Consider the following 13,742-nt stretch of genomic DNA (forward strand, 5'->3'; position numbering starts at 1 on the left):
GTCAGTTTAACAAGCACAATGAGAGATTCAGAACAAGACCAGTGGTGACCCAGAACGAACCACAGAAGTGAAAGAGGAGGGGAGCAGCAATTATCACTGTCTAGGCCAAACAAGGCCAAACATCTTCCTCGCCACAAACCTTGCTTCATTTCCCTCCCTGAAGTATTTGGGTGGGGGAGAAATCACAGAAAGTTTGGACAGGGTCAAGGTAAAGGGTTGCCATCTTCCATGCAGAAAAAGATAGGCAGCCCCCCGAGCGGGGGCCTGATCACCACTGGCCCAAGAGTGGGGTGGGGTGCTAGTTGTGGTAAATCATAACTTAAAACATTGTTTTAATAAAGTATTAAGATTTATACTTAAAGTTTGAAATCCTTTATAAACAATGTTTTAGAAATAAGCTATATAGATAGCTTTCAAGCTAGAAACTCCAAAATAAATTCTACTTCAGTCAATGTTGACGAATGAACTCCATCTCTTTATTATTTACTCAGCAGGCTGCTCTAGTGGTCATCTTGTCATAGCCGAGTTCAACAGGCCAACATCAGAGTGTGACACAGAGACCATGAAAAATAATAAGCTTTTGGAGGAACATGAACAGCAGATTATCCTCACATCATTTCACAGTGCAAACGTTTGGAAATAATCTGCAAACAAAAAACCTTAGTGCAAAGGCAGATACAGTATTGTTTGCACAATGAAATGCACATAACACAACTTTGGCAAATGCTTACTACTAGCTATTTAACTTACAACTTATTAACTTGAACTTTAAATGAACTTATTAACTTAACATGAACTTAGTATTAAACATAGGCTTCACACTCACGTCTGCATTTATGCATATGTTTTCGTTTCAGTGGTGCAGCTGCAGACATGTCTGTCTGTCTGTGAGAAGACTCGCTGCTCGTCCCGCCCCGCTCTCTCTCACCCTATCACTGACGATCTATCACTCCTCGTCCCTAAAACTAACCAACCAAACCAACGAACGCTATGGGTAGCCGGCTACTTGCCGTAAGAGGACGAATGCGGGTGGGATGATGCTGCGTTCAAGGCGACCGGAAATACGAGACAAACCGCGTCCAACTTCACTGAAGTGTCCATTCTCAAGGTCATGGCTGCACAGTGGAGCTCAGACACCCAAGGAGAAGGGGGATTTTAAATATAATTTGAAAAATGATTTTTTGGGTTTGTAGAGAAACATTTTGTCAGAGGGGTGGGGCTGCGGTGGGAGAAGACTAAAAGACTCGTCTGCAGCTGCTGCTCAGTTTGGGAAGCAGAGTGTGTTGAAACAAACAAAAAAAAACCCTGTGATTTGTCAGATACTTCAGTGAAACAGGGACATGCACATTCAGTTGCATTTAAGTCCACTATTATGTACATTTCTTTTGTCATGTAGTTTCTGTCCAGTGGTGAGTTTGGGCCTGTAAACGACTTCAATTTTCAGTCCCACCTTCTAAAAGTTTTTACCACCAGTTCAAAAACACCTTGTCGCACCTTCCAGATGAAAGTCGGCATTTTGCCTCTTTTTGACCGTCAGTGAGCAGCGGAAAACGAAAAGGGACATTGACATTCCTTAACAGGACAAAGCTCCTTTGATTCCAGGTCTAACTCATTCACTCTGAAAAAGAAAAGCACGACACGTGTCCACTAGACGCTGCAGTGCTGACCGACCACCAGTCTGTTTGTCAGCCAGATGAACTGTGGCAGGTTTGTCATTTCTCTGAATTGTAAAAGCTCAAGTTGATTCATGTTATTTATGATTCTTGGGTCTTTGAATCCTTTCACGCAGCTACTGGAGTATTCCAGTAACACACGAGGAGTCTGCTAGAAATAAATGCATCCTTTTCTTCCTTTGTTCTGCAAAATACAACATGATGGGCCGCTTTGATCTGACGGACATGCAATAGATTCTGGGACATTTTGGGTGAATTGCACTCAGAGGGAGACCTGCTCAGACTGGAGAACAGGACACAGACAAACCACATGAAGATGAGCAATAAGGGCCCATCGATTCAGATACCTTTTTCTAGTAACCAAGGAGACCGATAACTGACATGCCAACACAAAACTACTGCTGTGGTGTCCACGTGTTTCAATTATTCTGTCTCTTTTCTATCAATGAAGGTAGGCTAAATTACAGAAACTGCTTTCTGTATAATGCAGTGCAGCTCAACAGCTCCACACACCACATCCTCAAAAATGATCACAGTTGAATCAATAACACTCTACAGCAGTTTTAATATAAACTGAACATTCTAACTTTCTTGGAGAAGTTATTGCAGAGCTGTTTTGTTAAACTGCATCAGTTTTAACTAGATGTTCCTAATAAACTGATAACTGAGTGTATATTAGTGTTTATCTGCTATACACAGGCTGCAAAGTGACTGGAATTTATTGTTTGTTTTTGGTGCGGTTCTCACCTGGAACTGCTTATATGCATTGAAATACCAATACATACTGCATATAAACCTGGTAGCCTAAAGATGTTCTTCATCATATATTATTTTTATCATAGTCACCATATAAGATGTTTTACCCCTCCCCTTTGCCCTTTTAAAAATGTAAGTAACATTTACTTTAATTTGTTTTAACTTGACTTTATATTTTTACATAAGTTATTTTACTTCTACTTGATCAAAATTACCTGAAAGTGAGTTGTTGTCGAGTTTCTGTTACTGGTAGAGTTTGTTGCTCTCTCTACAGCAGCAAACCACACTATTCTGCAAATTACTTACTACATGGAGAGGTGGTTGCGTCCGGCCAAGGTAGCAAGTTTCTGATTAAATTCATTTTATCAGAAATTGGTTAAAAAAAGCAAAACATTCCAATAATCATAAAAATGATGAATATCGGATCCGATAATCAGCCGACCTCTAATAAGGAAGACAGAAAGAGAAGGACAAGTAAAGAGGCAGAAATGGAAGAGTGAGAAATGGAAAGACAGAGCATCAGAAATGGAGAAGAGCGACAGGAGGACAGTCAGTTTAACAAGCACAATGAGAGATTCAGAAAAAGACCAGTGGTGACCCAGAACGAACCACAGCAGTGAAAGAGGAGGGGAGCAGCAATTATCACTGTCTAGGCCAAACAAGGCCAAACATCTTCCTCGCCAAAAACTCTCCTCCCGCTTCTTCCCTGAACTATTTGGGTGGGGGAGAAATCACAGTATTCAGAGCCTAAAAATAACCATGAAATGTTCATCATTCTTTTATTGCTGCAAGTGGATATTGTAAGAAAGCAAATTAAATATGCTGTTTGTGCAATATTAACATTTATATTTACTCATTTGAAAGATACTTTTATCCAAAGCAACTTTGGGTTCAGTGTCTTGCCCAAGGACACCTGGGGATCGAACCGCCAAAACTGCGATCAGTGGACAACTACCTGAACCACAGCCACCCCCCAAAAAAACATTGTGACTTTATATAACTAAAAATTAAAGTTTAAAAAAACATCTTTGCTGCTGCCAATGAAGCCCCTTTCAGACGTGCACCCTGATGGCAGTATTGACCTAGTAACCTTTCTGTGATATTTTAAACATTACTGAATCGGATCAATCTTCAAAGTAGCTCAAATCAAAATAACACACATCAAATGACAATGTGAAAGGTCGACTAGTTGAGATTTGGCATTACTGTTTCCACCGTGGGGCCTATCCCTTAGTGTCTCTGTGATATATTCGAGGCAGGGAGTGATCTCGTGAATCTAGCTAACTTGAAAAGTAATGTGAAGTGAGAGCGACGGTTGGTGGCAGTAATGCACCTCTAAACGGGTTTGCCAAGAAGAATCAAGTAACAAAAAAATGCAGGAGGAGAATGCAGTGTTTCCCATTCACAGCACATCCCAGATTACCAGCTGTTCTTTGCCTTGTAGGTTCTTGTTAAGTGTATTCAGATGATGAGTAAGAAGAAGGATCACTCAGTTCATGAAGAGGTCGGCCATTCTCTTTCAAAAACTGGTCGATTTCTTACCTCAGCGAATAAAGCCGCGGCAGCACAGAGCCGCGGTGAGCCAGCGCACATCACAGTGGTCGAGTACCTCCCTGTATTCAGCATCCACATCAGATAGGAAAGCTTTTGTTAGCACGAAAAAAAAACTGTTGTTGAGCTTGCAGGCTAGCTGCCATTTGCTTGACTTTCTGTGTTCGTTCGGCACCGGTATACGATGTGTAGCTCTGATGTTTGGTCCCATAGTGCCGACAGACATTATACTCTTTCATCACAGCAACATCTTCATTGCAAATCAAACAGACACACTTTCCGTTGATTTCTTTGAAGAAATATTCATTTTCCCACCATGTTTGAAATCGTCTACACTCACTTGCTATTTTGCGGTTCTTCGGTGCTGCCATTTCTGGTGACTCGCGGGAAAAGTTTTTCTTTGCTTAATTTTGTTTAGTGGAGAAGCACCATTTCCATGGCTGGCTCCATCTAGTGTTGAAACTGAGAAGTGCAACAGAGTTGAGCTCAAGCTTCTTGTACGGGCCATTTTCAATTATATTTTAAGGATTTGCTGCGGGCCGTAGTTGGCCCGTGGGCCGTAGTTTGGACACCCCTGCTCTACATTGTCCTATCAAATAAAGGCTTATGCACCTTATGTACACTATTATTTAATAATACAGTAAAAAACTAAGCAACAGTTTCTCTCTATAGTTTTAATTACTTTCATGCAGCTGCCTGGATGAGCAAATGAATATCGAGAAAAGGTTTTTTCACACAGCGTGTGAACGAATAAGAATTAAACAGACTTTGTAAAGGAGCTCATTAAATGTTTCATTTAAGGTTCAAACCTGAAAATGTTCTGCCTGGCTCATGCTTTACACAAGCTTTCTAGGAAGTACAAAATTAAATCGCCAAATTGGTCCAACAAGACCAAAGGCTAATGGTGTTTTTTTTTTAATGACCCAAAAACCACAAAACAAACACACACACACACACACACACACACACACAAATTTCTTACATTTAAACATGTATCACACTACTGTTGGGCATATTGGCCTTTTAAAGATGCAGCCCTTCACCACTAACTGGTGTTAATTAACATCCAACCCTGCAGGCTTTGTCAATTACAGGTCACTGATGGGCCGTGTTGTTTTACAGCTTTTTTTTTCCGCTGCTGCACCGTCAGAATTCATTAGTGTTCAGGTGATACACTCTGCCCTGACATTTAGAGCAACAACAGACTTAAAGACCGAGAGACAGCAGGCGTTTACTGTACCTTGTCCTGGCTTGTGTCTGACTCGCACACGCTGCTGATGTTTGGGAATATGTCCGACCATCCCGCTGAAGTGCAGTTCCTGCTAATGTTACCTGTGAGAGAAGAAGAGATATGCAGGGAATTATCTCCAGACTACAACCCTACATCAACAGAGACCCCCTCTTTCTGCAAACAGAAGAAGAATGGACGGCCAATGGTGCAAGGTTGGCGTGGCTGCAAAAAAAAAAAAAAAGGTGACAGTCAAGTTTTTGTTGTCTCTGTTTAGCCATCTCTCTCTTTCTTCCTCAACCACTTAACTCTTTCTCTCTGCCACACCTGAGGGAGGCAGGTAACGGACGTCGGACGCACCATACACAGTCAGATGTTCAGATCAGAGGAAGGAATGTGATAAAACTACTGTTTTTCTGGAGAATTAACTCATAATTAATTAATTCCTCCTGAATTACATCTTCTCATTTTCCCAAAATCAATGCAGTGCACTGGAAGTTCATCTCCCTTGGAAATTCCCAGAATGCACTGTAAAAAGCATGATGCATCTCTTGCTCACTGACTGGAAGTAACCGTACTTCTGCCTCGCTACACTCAACAAAACCGCTTCACAATGTCACAGCAGGGTAAACACAGTTGAAGCTAAAATATTTCTTTAATGGGTAACAGTGTTTTAAGTAGTGATGTTACTGTAATACTGTCATCACTGCTGATGACTGGCTGTGTTTACTGACGTGATGACTGTGGAAAAAGCCCCTTAGAAAGCAGAACTGTCTGACCAGTAGCATACAATGGGTTCAGTCAGTTGGTAATTCTCTGTTGGTTCATGACTATGAGTAATATCTTAGTCATTTCATCCATTTTTAGTATGAAAAAATCATCAGTTACAGTTCTTTAGTACTGACATTCAACCGGGAGAATTTGCACCGAGGAGGTTTGCAGCTGACTGTGAAGCGGTTGGGAACAGGGTTAGCACCTCCAAGTCTGAGGCCGTGGATCTCTGCCGGAAGACGATGGATTGCTCTCTTCAGGTTGGGAGGGAGTTTCTGCCCTTGGTATCTTGGGATCTTGTTCACGAGTGAGGGTAGGATAGCAGGAGATTGACATGTGGATCAGTACAGCATCAGCAGTAAAGAGGGAATTGTACCAGACCTTGGGGTGAAGAGGGAGCTGAGGCGGAAGACGAAGCTCTCAATTTACCACTCGGTCTTGGATCCAACCATCACCTATGGTCATGAGCTTTGAATAGTGACCTATACTCGCAGAGATTATATATCTCATATAGCCTGACAACACTTCAGGATCCCCCAAGAGGAGCTGGAAAACATTGCTGGGGAGAGGGATGTCTGGGCTATTTTACTTGACCTGCTGCCACCGCAACCCAATCTCTGATAAGTGGAAGAAACTGGATGGATAGATGGATGTTTATGCAGAAAACTAACTGGACTTTTATTTCCGACACCCTGAAAGCCCAAAGTTACACCACTCACATTGCTATAAAGTGGTATGAAGAGCTTCACTGAGCTGCAGGGCTGACGGTTAATTATATTAGGGTTACTGACCCTATCACATTTCATAGCATTTGTTGTTGGTGTTGAGAATACTTTGCTGAGCAAAGCTAATAAAGTCAAACCAAAGCAAAGTAAAAAAAAAAGAGCAAAGAGTCTGAGAGTTTTACTCAAAAAAAAAAAAATACAGTAAGCTTTATCTGAGCCAAACACTGGTTATTTCTTTTTGGGACAAAAAAAAAAAACTCATTAATTTTTTGTTTCTCTGCACTTTCATTTTATTGACAGAAAACAAAAAAAGACGTTCAATAACTTCAAGTTGCCCGGTGTTGCTAAATGTTCATTCTTACATAATTAGTCCTGCACTATTTCAGTAATATGCAACTTTAGGGGCTTTAGATCCGTCCCAGACAAGAGAAGCGTCAGAGTGCACTTTGGCTCTGGACAAGCCGCTGGGTGCTTACATAATGTTTAGTCATCAATGTAAATCAGAGCACAGCTCAGAGTGGAGATCCAAATTGCCATCTGGTCACTGACTGGAAGAACCTAATGGGTTCAGGAGGGAATCCACTCACTGTACACATTTACACAGACAGGAGCTAACGGAGGGTGAATAATGGGAGGTTGAAACGAGGACAGAAAGACTTATCAGTTTTAACCCTAAACTTAAACATCAACTCACTGCACAAGTGTGAAAAATCATCTGCAGACATCCAACGCCTGGGTTAGAACTAATCCTGAGCAAGAATGAGGTAATGTCAGTCCTAATCATCGCTTAAATAATAATGTACACATGTAAACATGTACGTGTAAAAATACACTTACAGAAGTTGAAATTGATGCCTAATGAAGATCTACAGCAAAACAGAGCACACAGACACAAGAAAACCTCCTAAACACAGTTACATTTTGGTAAATTTAAGATGTCCTTACAAGTGTTGATAGCTTGTTAAAACTTGCTTCATTACCATTGAATAAACAGGCTCTCTGACAGAGTCTGATAATACTTTCCCATACAGGCTCCAAGACAAGCTGACTGTGTGTAAATGGACGGCAACATACACAAATGATACAATACTTAAAGTAAAACATTATCATTTAAATTGAGCTGATGGAGACATAAGTGAAGACAGGTTTTATCTGTGTAAAGTCTTATTAAAAGATGACCAATTAGTGTCAGTGGTGGAGGAAGTAATCAGATATTTTACCGAAGTAAAAGTAGCACATCTACAGGAATACTCCAGTATAAGTAAAAGTCTTGTATTCAAAGTTTTACCTTGTAGAAATATTATCAAAATACATGTAATGCATTTATATCATAATAAAGTAACTGTATCTGTCAAATAAATGTAAATACTCAAGTAAAGTACAAGTACATTAAATTTGTACTTCATTTTTAACCACCGGACATAAATACACAAGGAAATAAATAAATGCAGAATTGAATATACACAGAAATCACTACATAATCATTCATTGACTGCAAGAATAAATAGCTTACCGTTTCTGTCGAACAACGTCTTGAGGGCTCGAGGACAGGGGATGGTGACAGTGTCTCCGATTTCAGCTCGCTCCCAGCACGCTATGTTGTCCCATCTTCCTCTGCAACCCGGCTCTGTCAAAACCAAAAGTGGCTTCATGAGTAAATGTTTTAACTGAACGACAACAGCATTAGTCAGTCAGAGAAAACAGTTTCGACTGTTTCCAAGAGCCGGACAGAAGAGAGCGTGGGAGAGACTGAGTCATGATACACAAAGGTTGGTTTAATCTATGACTGTATTCCTTTATTGCCCTGTAATTAGGGTTGTCCTATTTGGGCTGAACTGAAACTAATGAAATAATAAAAACTAGATGTCTAAAAAATTTTTCATTCACTGAAATATAAATAAAAAAGAGGCTTAAAAATAAAAGATCACTAACTTAAATTGTGTGTTTGTGTGTTGATAAAACTAACTTTAAGTGTCCAAACATTCACTGTATTAATGATGTCAATTACAACATGTGAAGTATTTTACTGTTAATTAATTACAATGACGTGCCTGAGAGCTGCAGCACCTTCGACTTAGAGTCGTTGAGTTTGTTGGGATTTTGAGTTATTTCAAGATTGTTTTCTCAGAAACAGAACTACACACATTTTACACTTAATGCTGCATCTTTTGTGCCCATATCTATCTTTTCTGTTGTTATTGTGTTCAGTTGAATCTTTCTTTAATGACAAACACATAGATTAACACACATCTTTCATAGTTGTTTTCTGTGGATGTTGTTCATCTGTGTTTTGTTGAGTTTACAAATACTTTTTTTTCAGACATTTTTGAATCTCACCCCTGACAAATACCCCATGTAACAATAAAGCTAAAACTAATAAAAACTAAACTAAAAGTATTTTCAAAAAATAAAAATGTAACTAAACGAGCAAACCTGCTTTAAAAACAAACTGAAATTGAAAACAAAAACTCTCAAGGAGATAAAATAAAAACTAGTGAATAATCCAATACTATTATAAGCATGGCCGTTAGTTCTTGGTATGGATCTATATATGCTTTAAAAGGATTTCTTAGTAGTGAGGGAGCGGGTTTCCACATATAGTAAATATCATGATTGGTACCTTTGTAGAGGTGTGTTATTTCTTTCATCATGAAGTTTTTGTTACAGATTTTGTTCATTTTGCATTGTGGTTTCTCATATGTTTTTCTTTCTGACACTCGTTTAAATGAAGTTGTGTTTTTCCCCAAAATAATTTAACATGTCCTCGAACAACTAAAAACTGCTTGGCAACATTTCTATCCCTTTTAGACTGTGGTTCACACACAGGGTCAAATATTTGTTTATATACAGTGCACAGAAGTCGCAGCAGGCGTGGAGCAGCTGCAGAGTTTCGGGGGAAGACAATTTGTTCTCCCTCATCAGAAAAGCAGCGAGTGAACCTGTTGTGTTTTTGTGCTGTCTACTGCTGAGGAATTCACTTTCTTACTGAGGCAGCGCTCATGAATACAAATGCCTCACAGGCTGATACTCCTTTCCAGAGCATCTCTCCCTCTGCTCACTGTCATTCTGTCTTCGTAATCGCAGAAACAAAATTACAGTGTTTGTGCCGTGGCCTCCAGTGACCCACAATCTCCATTTGCTAAAAGATTTTTTGACAAAAATAACCACTGATAAGATCATTTCCTCCCGTTGTAGGGGAAAATGTGTGTCTCATGTTTTGACCAGCAGTACTGGCTACAGACACACTGATAAAAGAATACAATGGCAAAGTGTAATAAAGGCTGATCAGAGACACTTTGAACATGCAGTACATTTAAAAGTCCAAAATTACATTTTAGTCATATCAGGTATGAAATTTAGCACAATTTGACTTGGCAAGTGGAGCTAACTGGTTACTGCAACAGCAATGATGGTACCAGCCATATAAGCATGAATAACTGACTGACTGACTGACTGACTGACTGACTGACTGACTGACTGACTGACTGACTGATGAAGTTACTCCATAGATCAGCTGAATGCCCCGTTACTACCTGATTTTTCAGACCCATTTAGAGACTTTTAGACTTAAGAGATTTTTTTTTTTAAAGCACCTAGCACAGATTTAGCAACCTTTTAGACAAACTTACTTTCCGTACAAGAGAGTCGCAAGTATTACCCTGTGATTGCGAGTCAGGCTTTCCATCTACAGACACACCTCTCTATGCTGATGTGAATCAGCTTCTAACTTTCTCTCTGAAATCAAAGCAAAGTCTTTGTCTTTAACTCATTTGTTTGGTCATATAATCAGGATTTTAGCAGCAGCAGCAGCTTGGAAGTGACTGCCGGTTAACGTGAAGTCTTAATGGGCCACATTTTTTTTGGGAGGCGGGGGGGGGGGGCGATTTGTTGCCTTCAATGTGATAGGGTCAGTGAATCACAGTGAGTCTCAAGTTGGGGGCGAGAGAGAGAGAGAGGGAATGACATGCAGCAGGAGGCCTGAGCTGGATTTGAACCCGGTAAAGGACTGATCCTAAGCGTTGTGCGCTCTACCAGGTGAGCCACCGGGGAGCCTGATGGGCCACATGTCAATCACTACTTCAAGCTTGTTCTGTCGTCTGACAACAGAAATGAAAATGTAAATGAGAACAGCTTTATTATGAACTCAGCTGTATTAAATACTGTGTATGTGAACACAGATGACACTAGGCAGGATGCTAATAGAACATTTTTCATACCGAAAGCATGAACCATTTACTGTAAAACTAATTTTCAAAAACATTTAAAGTGTAGCATTTGCGAAACCGTACCTCCTCCCTGACTGAAATACTTGGGTGTAACGTAAAGCTGCTATCTGTACTTGTGAATTTGTTTTCAGATTAACACCAAAAATGGCAGAAAATTGTCTAGACTGCTTTATTCTGTATTATTCTGTGTATATCATATATGAATTAATTATTAAAAAACAAAAATGGTCTAAACTGAGTCTAAACTAAAAGCTTTGTCAGTGTTAATGGTCCAGGAGCTCTTTCAACCATACTGTGTGATTTATCTCCATTAACTTGATGTTGTAAATGTTTGGACAATGTTTGTTCGTTCAGACGTGGCTGCGTTGTGACTCTGAGAACAAGGGATGAGAACTCAATGTGAGGTAAACTGAGAAACCCCAAAATATCACTTTGAAAATATTGTGTGCTGTTAACATTAACATCTGTCCAGAGAATATTATGGTGTATTTCTATTCAGTAACGCCCCTCTGAGCTGCTGTATCTCAGCATAAACAGCTTATTTACAACAAACACATACAGCACAATAGGACCACAAAGAAACTTATACTCCTCATGGAGCATTTTCTTGGATTTTGGCATTTCTGAACACCGTCTTTCCTAAAATGCACAGGAGACATGTGTACGGCACACAGAGTGAATGAAAACAAACACCCCCCCCCCACAACCTCCATAAACAAAACAAACACGCCGCCTACCAAAAATAGCTCCTCCAGCTCTTCAGCATGAGCCTTAATGGGTGTGAAAGTGCTGATGGCAAACTGAAAAGTCAACAGGGCTTTTTAGCGATAGATGAATTGAGACAGTGTGCTCGGTGAAGTGTAGCCCTCCTCCCCGACATCCCTGCAAAAGACATGCAGCCAGCAAACTACCAGGGCATCAGAGTGTGAAGAGAGAAAACATGCTATAAAAAGAAACCTATTAGTGTCAAGTTAAAAAAAAAAAAAAAAAGAAAGAAAAGAACACAGCCAGAGGACATGAGAAGCTAAACAAACCAGCGTGATGTATTCATCTGTTTTTTTCTGGCCTTTTTTTTCACTTGGCTCCTTGAAATGTTTTATTCTTTAATCTCATATTTCAGGTGGTTTCAGTTGACAACATCATCATCGGGAGTGACTTGTGAAACTGAAAGTATTGTTGTCTCGTCAGGGAAGGCGACTGTTCACAGATGCAGAGATTAAACCTGTGACTCTGAGGTGTGAGAGGCAGAAACCCGAGCGCCTGCACCTGCACCTGAACTAATCATCAATGTCTCCTCTCATATTGTCAATTCAGGTTCTGCACAGATCCTCATCCACACTGAAGCACCGAAACGACGTGAAAAAGAACATGAGGATGTCATCATCTTCCTCCGAACAACAAAACTGTGCATCGCAGCCAGAATCAGATGGTAGCACAGACACAGTGGGATCAATCCATAAAACCTCCATCCTGTTGCCTCCTGCTGTCCACGATCACTCACTCTGCTTTTGAACACTTTTCTTCAATATTTGATTTCATGTTTTGCTGTGTCTGATTTTCACTAAATTAATTCAATTCAACAATGGGCCCATACATACTGCCGTACCTTGAAAAACTATATGAAAGCTGAAACTGCTGAAACTCAGCCAGTTTAGTGTAGATGTGATCTGAGTCACACGGTGGATTCAGTATTTGTAAAATACATTAATAAGGTTCAAACACTGGATTCATTTAAGTTCTGTTCTAAAGAGGATGTTAGGACTTCCGGTATTTTATCAGAATATTTCCATTTTGGGAGACTTCTAATGTGAGAAACACACCCTTTGGGGCCCCTGAGGGGTTGGCCCCCAGATTGTTGCCCCTATTTGCCCGGTTCATAATCCAGCCTTGTCTCTTTCTAGGACTCTGCTCTCTGACCTTTGACCTGACAATTGGTCTCATATTGTTTCTCTAATGTAGGAACCGGAGCTTATACTGTAAATGGCCTGGACAGTGAAAATGCTCCATTACAGTCCATCAGTGAAAAGACTTTTATTAGGAGACTAGATAGAGAGGAGAAGTCAGTGCAAGAAGGACATTAAGGAAAACCTAAGAAAAGGAGTATTAAAGATTTGCTAAGAAGACAGGAAAATAAAGAAGAAAAGGTAGCTTGAAAAGGAGGAGTGAAAGTGCAGAGGTAAAGAAAAGGGGAGCAGTGAAAGAGAAGAGATTACAGAGATACAGAGAGGTCAAGAGAGGACGAGACGAGAGAACAGATGTCTTTGGGGTAAAAAATGGAATCTGAGCTCACCGGAGCATGAGGAAGCGTCCGTCTACCCGCTAAGTGATCCATCTTTTCTCTGTGCGCTTTCACAGAAATACTGAGGCATCAACGCCGCCTTTAACCGACAACGCACCAAATGCACAGCAGCACACATCTGGGGGTAAATCCCCTGTCTCTGCTTTATGGTCTTTTTTTATTCTTTATTCACTACAAAGTGAAGGCTGACTGAGCAGGGACCCTTTATTCAATGCAGTTACTTAAACAGACTGACTCTTTTATATGAACTGTACAACAGGATTCCATTAACCTTCAACGGCAGACCTTTTACTTCCCTGCATCAACAGTCATCACGTCCAACATCTCCTCCAGCCAAGGTTGTTTTTTCAACCTTCTGATATGACCCATGGGAATGTCTCCAGAAATAGCGCCCCTATAGCAGCACTTGTACCAGACCTCGGTTGTCATGGTTACAATAATAAACACATGGACTATACCGAAAGCAGCATACCTACCTTCGCTGCCATGGTTACTATAATAACATGCTTGCTT

The 13,742-nt window shown here is 40.4% G+C and overlaps 1 protein-coding gene across 1 annotated transcript in view; it reads right to left on the reverse strand.

Moving 5' to 3' along the window:
• Nucleotides 1–13,742, reverse strand: part of vipr2 (vasoactive intestinal peptide receptor 2) — a 71,534-nt gene that overhangs the window by 23,077 nt on the left and 34,715 nt on the right. Inside the window, exons 3-4 of the mRNA XM_056392327.1 lie at nt 8,218–8,331; nt 5,221–5,312 (exon numbers count right to left, since the gene is read on the reverse strand). Of these exons, the coding sequence (XP_056248302.1) occupies nt 5,221–5,312; nt 8,218–8,331 (206 nt within the window). The remainder of the gene's footprint in view (nt 1–5,220; nt 5,313–8,217; nt 8,332–13,742) is intronic.

Source organism: Seriola aureovittata, chromosome 12, assembly GCF_021018895.1.
Source record: "Seriola aureovittata isolate HTS-2021-v1 ecotype China chromosome 12, ASM2101889v1, whole genome shotgun sequence".
Taxonomy (NCBI): Eukaryota; Metazoa; Chordata; class Actinopteri; order Carangiformes; family Carangidae; genus Seriola; species Seriola aureovittata.